Source organism: Gymnodraco acuticeps, unplaced genomic scaffold (assembly GCF_902827175.1).
Source record: "Gymnodraco acuticeps unplaced genomic scaffold, fGymAcu1.1, whole genome shotgun sequence".
NCBI lineage: Eukaryota > Metazoa > Chordata > Actinopteri > Perciformes > Bathydraconidae > Gymnodraco > Gymnodraco acuticeps.
The window spans coordinates 789,878-798,512 of NW_022992313.1; the positions used below are offsets into that span (position 1 = coordinate 789,878).

Genomic DNA, 8,635 nt, shown 5'->3' on the forward strand with positions numbered 1-8,635 from the left:
ATCCCAAATCATATCAAATCTTTAAAAAATCATATCAAATCACAGAAAAGAGCTACGGGAAGGAATCAATAGGGAACGCTTCACGATTGTGCGTGTCATCCTTTTGCGCCACCGGGGAGACGTTGTTCTCCAAAATTCTGACCAATGGCTGTCCAGGGTGGATTCAATCGTTCGCCAATGGGAGGCGGATAAAGTTCCAAATCAGAGAATCAAACTTTTGGCGTCCAATCAGTGAGGCGGATTTTTTCAAAATGCTCTCCTCCGTCCGCCATTGTTTCGACCTGGCATTCTACTGACTGACTTCAATCAAGTGACACTGTGAGTAAAATGTGCATTAATTATTAGCAAATACGCGTGTAAAACACTGTTACAAAGACACTTCTATGTCCGACATTAGTCATACTGAGTTAGCCGTGGTGTTTGTACGGTACTTTGTGAACCGCTGATGAACTGCTGTGTGTGTTCACCTTGAGCTAGGGCTAGCGGGATGCTACGGAGCCCAGCTATCCGCCCTCTGAAGCTTTTAGAGCCGACAGGGGGAGGAGAATGTCCCGCTAACGCTGTGTGTGTTTCACATTAGCGGGACGCTACGGAGCTCAGGTATCCGCCCTCTGAAGCCTTTAGGGCCGACAGGGGGAGGAGAATGTCCCGCTAACGCTGTGTGTGTGTGTGTGTGTTTCACATTAGCGGGACGCTACGGAGCCCAGCTATCCGCCCTCTGAAGCTCTTAGGGCCGACAGGGGGAGGACAATACAACGCTGTGTGTATTTATCGCTAAGCTAGCGGCTAAGCTAGCTGGACGCTACGGTTCAGGTATCCGCGCTCTGAGGCATTTATGGCGGACAGGTTGAGGAGTATGTACCGCTCCTGTGTGTGTGTGTAACGGAGCTCAGATGAGAGGGCTCTGAGTATAGTTTTAATCCTCTGTCAAACTGCATGTTTTCTGCTATATTTGACGAGAGATAAAATGATTTTCTGCCACAGGAGTTTGACAGAGAATAACTGAAAAAGTACACAGTAAAATAACTTCATAGTAGCCTACTTGTGGTAGAAGTCCAACTAGTACTGACTCCAACAGTAAAGTACTTCATTGTGTTTGTGGTAGTTGTCTAACTGAGTCCAACTCTGTGTAGATGGAACATCCAGTATTTCGGAGGGCCCCTAACGGGACTCTCCTCTTAAAGGCCACGGCCGAAGCCAGCACCCTCGCCCCCCGGCGAGCAGCCGGCCAAGCCCTGTACAGGGCAAAGAAGCCCGAGGAGGTGGACGCGGAGGCCTGGGCCCACGTCTCCTCCGAGGGTGGCTCCACCGCCAACGCCACCCTCGTCCTGAGCCGGTGGAAGGTCCAGTTCGGCCAGTACCAGGGAAAGATCTTCCACTGGCTCCTGGAGAACGACGTGGGCTACGCCATTAATCTGGTCGCCTCCCACCAGAAGGAGCGAGAGAAGACAGGGTCTCAGTCCCCGCTGATGGCCAACAAGGTGGAGTACTTGAGTCTGATTCACAATACCATTAAAAGAGTGACAACAGTTTTAACCTTATTTGTGAATTTACAGGACGCCTTCACCCGCTACTCCTCAGCGTACCCTGACTTTCTGGAGGCAGTCAGGTTCCACCGGGCGTTTGAGGAGGCGCGGGCGAAGTCCCTCCTGCCTGGTCAGGAGGGACAGGCCCTTGTTGGCTTCGGGGACTTTAAATTTGAGACCCTGGACAGCCTGTACAAGTCTGTGGACCCCAAACAAATCCGGTATGTCATATGTCATATATATATATATATATATATACATATATACACATGTGGATTCTAATTCGGTTGATAAGAATCACGTGTCTGATTTTTGTAGATTTGTCAACTACCTCCGGAGGAAGATTCCCACACCCGGCACGCAGATGGAGAACGCCATCCGCTACACCAAGAGCCGAGACAGACAGAGACCTGCTGCTGCTGCTGCTGCTGCTGCTGCTGCTGCATCCACCACCAGCAGCAGCAGCAGCAGCTCTCACACAGTCTCTGTGTCTGTCTCTGGCCAGAGAGCGAGGACTGCATCAAAGTACGTGTGTTATTTTAAAGCTGTCTGAGTTTGACGTACCTGGATGACCTTTCTGAAGACACGTTGGTGTTTTTCATGCTGTGCATTCTAGATGTTGTTCTGTCTCATAGGCCTCTTGGTTCAGCGCTTGCGGCCTTCGTGTCCGGGCGGCGTTCTCTGTCTGCCGTGGAAATGCAGGCAAAGATTAAGAAGCTGGTGGTCCCTAAGCCTGCATTTCCAGGCAAGTCCAGCCTGAATGAAATGCACAGTTTAACCCTATTCGTATTTCTCATGTTCACTGTATATTTTCTTCTCACTCACGTTGCGATTACAGCCTCCCTCAGATCAGCTCTTCCCTCCAAGCCATCGGAGGAGCCTTCCGATGAAGAGCTGATCAGGGCGGTAGTTGACATGGAGGAGTGTAAGTAAAAACTCAAGTAGCATTCATGCAACATGTTGTTGATAATTGAAAGTTTGACTTCCTTTTTGACCCTTCTCCCTTTATTTTGCTCTATAAATATGCCCGTACTCAGAAGGATGTGACCTGGCAGGTAAGTTTGTTTTAATGAATAACTATCCGCCTGTTTCAAGTCTCAAATCACCAAGCTTCACGCCGACCAATCGCCTGTCAAATCATCACTAACGGGTGCTTGTAGAGTAAGCTCATCATCCTCTCCCTCGTAAACCTGTGTAACCCCTCCAACTGCTCGCTGCCTGCATCGCTCCCTCAACAAGTCTAATCTGGTGCCGTTGTTTTGTCTCGTCGTCACTTTCTCTCTTTAAACAACCTTCTGTGCTCCACTAGGTTTTAGTTTTCTGTGGCTCAATATTAACACAACACACATCTAATTCTTTCATGTTAATCAAACATTTGTGTGTCTTTTTCATACCTCTGGGCTGTGGGAAACAGTATTTCAATCTTTCTGTGTGTACAAACATATTTTGAGATTGACATAAAGTTGACTTTGATTTCTCTTTAAGCCTCAGATGTACAGGCCCCTCTCTCGTTCCATCCGCCTCCCGCCACCCGCTCCTCGGCACCACAGAAGGGGGCTGGTGTCTCTGCTGTGCTGGGCGAGCCCACGGACGAGGAGGTGCTGGAGGCCACGCAGGAACAGGACCGCGCCCTGCGACCTCCAGCAGTAGTCCAGCCTGCACCAGCTCCCTCCTCGCTACCGCCGCCCGCAGCCACGGCTTCCCCCGGAGCTGCTGCTCGCGGACAGGAGGAGTTGCTGGCGCCAGCCTTCCTCCCTCCTCCGCCACGTGAGGTAAGACTGTCTGTCAAAACAAACGCTGCTCATCTGCTGCCCTGGAGCGATGTCCTCAGATATAAGTGCCCTTTACGTTGCTCTGGTTCTCTCTCCAGCTGCTGCCCGTGTCCTGGCGGGCAGCTCTCACTGTGGATCAGCAGCAGTGGATCGGTCGGGTGCTGTTCACCAGGGACCAGTGGGGGAGGCCGAGCCTCATCCCAGACTTGAGTCTGTGGTGGAACCCCCCCCAATCCCGGCCGATCTACCACCAGCCTCCCGCGTCCCCCGACCCCTTCTTTGCATGTCGGCTGTTTCTCTGGATGCCACACCGGATCTGGCGTCTGCAGCTGACATGCCCCCAGCCTTCATGCACCGGGTCCATGGTGAAGGCTGGGCTGTACAGGACCATCCGGAGGGTTCTGGACATCGACGGCTGGTATCTCATGGCCACTGAGTACCTGGAGTGCCGTCGATGCAAGAAGAAGGTCGGCGGGTGGTCACAGGGCATCATCAGGCAGCTGGCCCCCACCTACAGCTGCCTGTTCCCAGCAGTACTTACATACAAGTGAGAGGAATTGACAACATACCGTATATATAAATGAATGTGATGAAGGGAGCTGTATATAATGCTTGTTTTGTGTTTCTGCAGGCTGTCCTGTGACCATAGGGTGGTTACCCAGCTGAAGTCCCGCACTCTGGGCAACAGTGCCACTCAGCTGTGTAACACCCTGCGGGAGCAGCATTCGGACGCCTGGATGCGGAGAGCGATCCAGTACCTCGGCGTGTGCGAGCAGTTCCTGGCCTTGTGCAGCGTGAGGGGGCAGTTTCCACCACCGCCCATAATGCCCACTCTGCCCTCACCCATCTGGCTGCTGACGGTCTATGGCTATGACATAATGACGCGGCTGGATGAGTACAAGGCCAGGATCACGTCCACCTTCGGATCCATCCTTAAGATTGATTCCACCAAGAAGGTTAGTATAGTTTGGCACAATTTCATTTTTTTCTTACAGCCGCCGTGTGTTTATGCACTCACCTTTGAAATATCTCTCTCTCTCTGTCCAGGTGACGAAGAAGCTCGCCGGTACCGCTTCCGACACGGCCGCCTGGGTTACCAACGTTGGTAACGAGTACGGGCAGGTCCTCATCAGCGTCCTCACCTGCTCCGAGGGCGCAGAGGGCCTGTCCAGTATGGCGGCCGGACTGATGAGGCGGTACCGACTCGCCGGGGTACCACCCCCCCAGCTGATCTACGTGGATCGGGACTGCTGCAACAGAGACGGCGTGTCAAAGACAGCTGCCTTGTTTCAGGTCTGGCCTGTCAACACTAGTACTGATAATCATAGTAGAATTATAGCAATATTATTTATCTTACACAAAATGACTATTGACCAAAGACACGCTAGGTGATAATTACAACATCATAAAAACAGAAAAATAAAAATTGTACTCCAATAATCAGACAGACTTTTGTTTCCTTATCACAGGAGTGGGGACAGCTTGTGGTGAAATTGGACATCTGGCACCTGATGCGACGTTTCGCAGCAGGTGTCACCACAGAGAGCCACGAGCTGTACCCCGCCTTCATGAGGCAGCTGTCTCTGTGCATCTTCGAGGTGGACTCCGGAGATGCCCGCCGTCTCACTGAAGCCAAGCGGTCCCAGCTGGAGGGGAAGCACGGGATGGTCGGCCTGACCGACGCCGAAGTGATCCAGAGGATCACCAGGGAGGAGTGGAGGCTCCACTGCCGTCGTCGGACGCGTGGGGCGGAAGAGACGGCGCTCCTGATCCAGGACCTCCTCCAAACCTTCGGCGGTACGGCAGGACGCGACAACCTGGACATCCCGTTGCTCGACGCTCTCCGCATCCAGGACATATGGAGTACGCAGAGGCCCCACCTCAGCTGCATCCAGGACCCACCTGGCATGCAGCTGTACACGCAGACCGGCAGGCTGACAAAGGGCGGAGTCATCCTGCCGGTCTATCGCTGCGCGAGGGGCTCCACGTCTTTGGAGTCCTTCCACCTCCACCGGTTCATCCCAGGTACAGCTTGTGATAAAGTCTATCATGAATTCACATTTCACGCAAATGTCAATTAATCTCTGATCTGATACCTGCTTCCTCAGGGACGCAGGCGAGTGCCAAGCACTTCCAGGCGTTCCTGATCGATGGACTGGTGAGGTGGAATGAGGACCGCGCAGCGGCAGCTTCGGGAGAGGTGGAGCCTCTGCACTCCTACAGTGGCCACCTCAAGCACGTCCTTAACCAGAAGAGCCAAAGGGTGCTTGGCCGTCAGCTGGTTAAGGACTTCACCAAGCCTGCCGAGTACACAGGTGGGTGATGTGAAAACCCTATTTACTTTATTCAGACATCATAACTGTGAGGAAAAGGAGCATTTTGCAAATCCTTTGCTTCCTGTCTTTTTGCCGTGTGACAGGGGAGCTCATCGGGGTGGAGTTCCTGTACAGGCAGACAGGCAAAGTGCTTGAGGACGTCAGCTTGGACCCCGACATTCCGGACGAGGCTGCTGCCATCCAGTCGCTGGAGGAGGTGGACGAGGGTATCGAGGAAGACGTGGAGGACCCGACCGTCTTCCAGCCAGATATCCCCTCCACCGGCACAGCAGCCCGGTCGGGTGATCCGGCTGACGCACCCAGGTCTGAGCCATCCGGCCCGGCCGCCCCTCACCAACCTGACCCTCCCGAGGCCCCTGAGGCTCCTGCTCAGCAGTCCTCCTCAGACTCTGAGGTAAGTTCACTAACACACTGCTACTACTGATAATGATAACAATAATAATTATATGTATTCAAGACTCCACAGCAGCACTTCTCTCCTCCTCCCTCCTTCCTTTTCTCCTCAGGAGGAGATGCAGGGTCCTGATGGCCAGCCAGGATACCAGCATGTCCTGAAGCTGGCCAAGGCCCTGCTGGAAGCCAGGAGCCTTCAGGGGCTTTCTGACAAGAGGGTGGACGAACTCATGGCCCTCTGGCAACGCCTGCCCGAGCCGGACAGGCGACGAGTCGTCTACCCTCCCAGACACCGGGAGAGGCAGCTGAAGGGGCGGTTCAAGACAGCGAAGGGGAAGAACACCTCCTGTCCCGGGAAGGAGAGTCTCCAACGGTAAGACTCGCTTCAAATATTCCTATACTAAATATTTGCTGCCTATTAACCCTCACTGTCCTCTCCGTGACTCAGCTGTCTTCTCGGGCTGAACTCGGGCCCTGCAACATGGCCCAGCGCCAGCCGCCTGGTAGAGGCCATTTGCAGCCAGCTCTGCCGTCTCCACCCCGCGGCCACGCGGTTCGGAGGGATCATGAGGACTCGGTGGTTCCTCATCCTCACGGACTACGTGGCCATTAGAGAGGCAGTGCTGGCCAGCCCGAGGTTGATGGCTCAGACCGACATTCAGCTCTTTGAGCTGAACCAGAGGACCCTGTCCCAGTGGTGAGTTTAACCAGCAGCTTTGTTGGTGGTTTTGTAATCCGTACTGGGGTTTCTTTCCGTAAAAACATCTGCCTGGGTTTGTCTTACAGGTTCTCTCGGCGCCAGAAAGAGAGGGGGGTGTCTGTGCTGCTGCAGGGAGCTGGCGTCGTCCCTGCAGTAGATGTGGCTGTCCAGCCTCTCCCGCCAGCGAAAGGGTTGTCCTTTGTACAGGTGGGACAAGGACAGCCCTTCCGTTACAACATCCCGGAGGTGCCGGGTCCTTCAGGGGTGGGTCTTTCTGCCTCATCTGGCCACACCCCCCCTCCTCCTCCTCCTCTTCGGACACTGCTCCCGGCTGTCCCTCTCATGGCTGCTGCCCCTCCTCCTCCTCTTCGATTACTGCTCCCGGCTGGCCCTCTCATGGCTGCTCAGCCTCCTCCTCTCCATGTGCCGAAGACAACGGCTTACAGGAAGAGGAAGGCGGCGGAGGCTGATGCTGCAAGGGGTGGGCCGTCGCCCTGGAGCAAAGCCCGCCGGCAGACTGGTCAGTACACCTGCAGCAAGTGTGGCCAGGCCAAGAGGATCGACACTGGCCACACTCGCATTGCAGGTGTGTCTTACTGCGCGGCTGCCGGCGGGAAAACTGTGGAGGAATGGCGGGAGGAGATGAAGAAACTGAAAAGGGACCCAGCGGGGGGGGAATGATGCCACTTTTTCTTTAATTGTCTTTTTTCTTTATTTATTGAAATATATTTTAAAATAAAACTCTGAACTGAACTTTGTGTGGAAACTTTATTTAGAATTCATTACACAACGTCTGATATTTGACTGCAACACGGGTCAATAAAACACAACATGGTGCATAAATAAGCACAGTAGAGATGATGAGATGATACACACACATATATATATGTGTATCATCTCATCATCTCCTATATGTATATATATATATGTATATATATATATGTTGCCACTCAATTATGATGCATGTTATATTTGATATATATATCAAATATGACATGCATCATAATACAGCTCTGTAGAACAAACCTTTCTTTAATCAGATCAGTTTTATTTATTCAGATGTTATCTCACAGCACTTTACAGATACTCTTTGTAGTTTATCATCATTTACCAAAACCCCCTGTTTTAGAGTCATCAGTGTCAGGCAGTGCTGGCTGAGAGGGGAGCTCTTCCTCATCTCTGCCACAGCTGGGGATCGAACCGTGAACCTTCCGCTCCGCGGAGCAGGGCCCAATTTCCTCTCCTTGCCCCCCTCCTTTCATAGAGAAGAATGGGCAGTATCCTGCGCAAAGGATACTGCCCATTCTTCTCTGTATCGTTCCAATTTTAGTGTATGTGTTACCGAAGTTACACAACTATACAAAGAATGTGGGGGGAATATATACCTCTCTGACCCAGGACTAGTCTCTGCTCTGGTCCCAGGACACCTGGAGGCTCAGAAGAGGAAAACCCTGCTTCAAAAGGCTCTATATGTGCAGAATAGCATGTCTTAATGTGTGATTGTGACCCCTCAGGACCTCAATTGACCCCCCAGGACTTAAAGTGACCCCCTCAGTTCTGCTGAGGAACTGCTAGGGCTTGTGGGTAAAGTATGCAAAGAGCTGATACGTCATACCGGCCAGGATTGGTCGCCTGGAGACGAGAGGACAAAATATCTCACTGCTCCTCCCGGGCTGCTTCTCAGGTCGATTAAATGAAATCCTTGCTTCCCTCACTTGCGTCGTTTCCCTGCGTTTAGTCCCTCCCACCAGGGAAGCATGGAGAGACGCAAGGAAACCACGAGAAGCAGGGAAATGAGTTTTAAGAGCAATGGGACGTCCTTTCCTCCTGAGCGTCACGTGAAGCGACGTCCGTTTGTGATGACGCTGCACAGCTGTTCGTCTGGCAGCAGCCAGCTCTGTACCCGTT

General features: G+C 52.8%; 1 protein-coding gene across 1 annotated transcript; it reads left to right on the forward strand.

Annotated features, from left to right (window-relative positions):
- The first annotated feature begins 306 nt into the window (after window positions 1–306).
- On the forward strand, window positions 307–7,408 carry LOC117541213. The gene is made up of 17 exons (XM_034208374.1): window positions 307–318; window positions 1,134–1,481; window positions 1,557–1,747; window positions 1,845–1,950; window positions 2,032–2,051; window positions 2,162–2,271; window positions 2,365–2,451; window positions 3,012–3,298; window positions 3,397–3,845; window positions 3,930–4,254; window positions 4,346–4,591; window positions 4,768–5,323; window positions 5,407–5,613; window positions 5,718–6,028; window positions 6,141–6,400; window positions 6,476–6,724; window positions 6,814–7,408. Exons 2-17 carry the CDS (start codon window positions 1,134–1,136, stop codon window positions 7,406–7,408), a joined length of 4,347 nt encoding a protein of 1,448 aa, XP_034064265.1. The 5' UTR covers window positions 307–318.
- The last annotated feature ends 1,227 nt before the right edge of the window (window positions 7,409–8,635 follow it).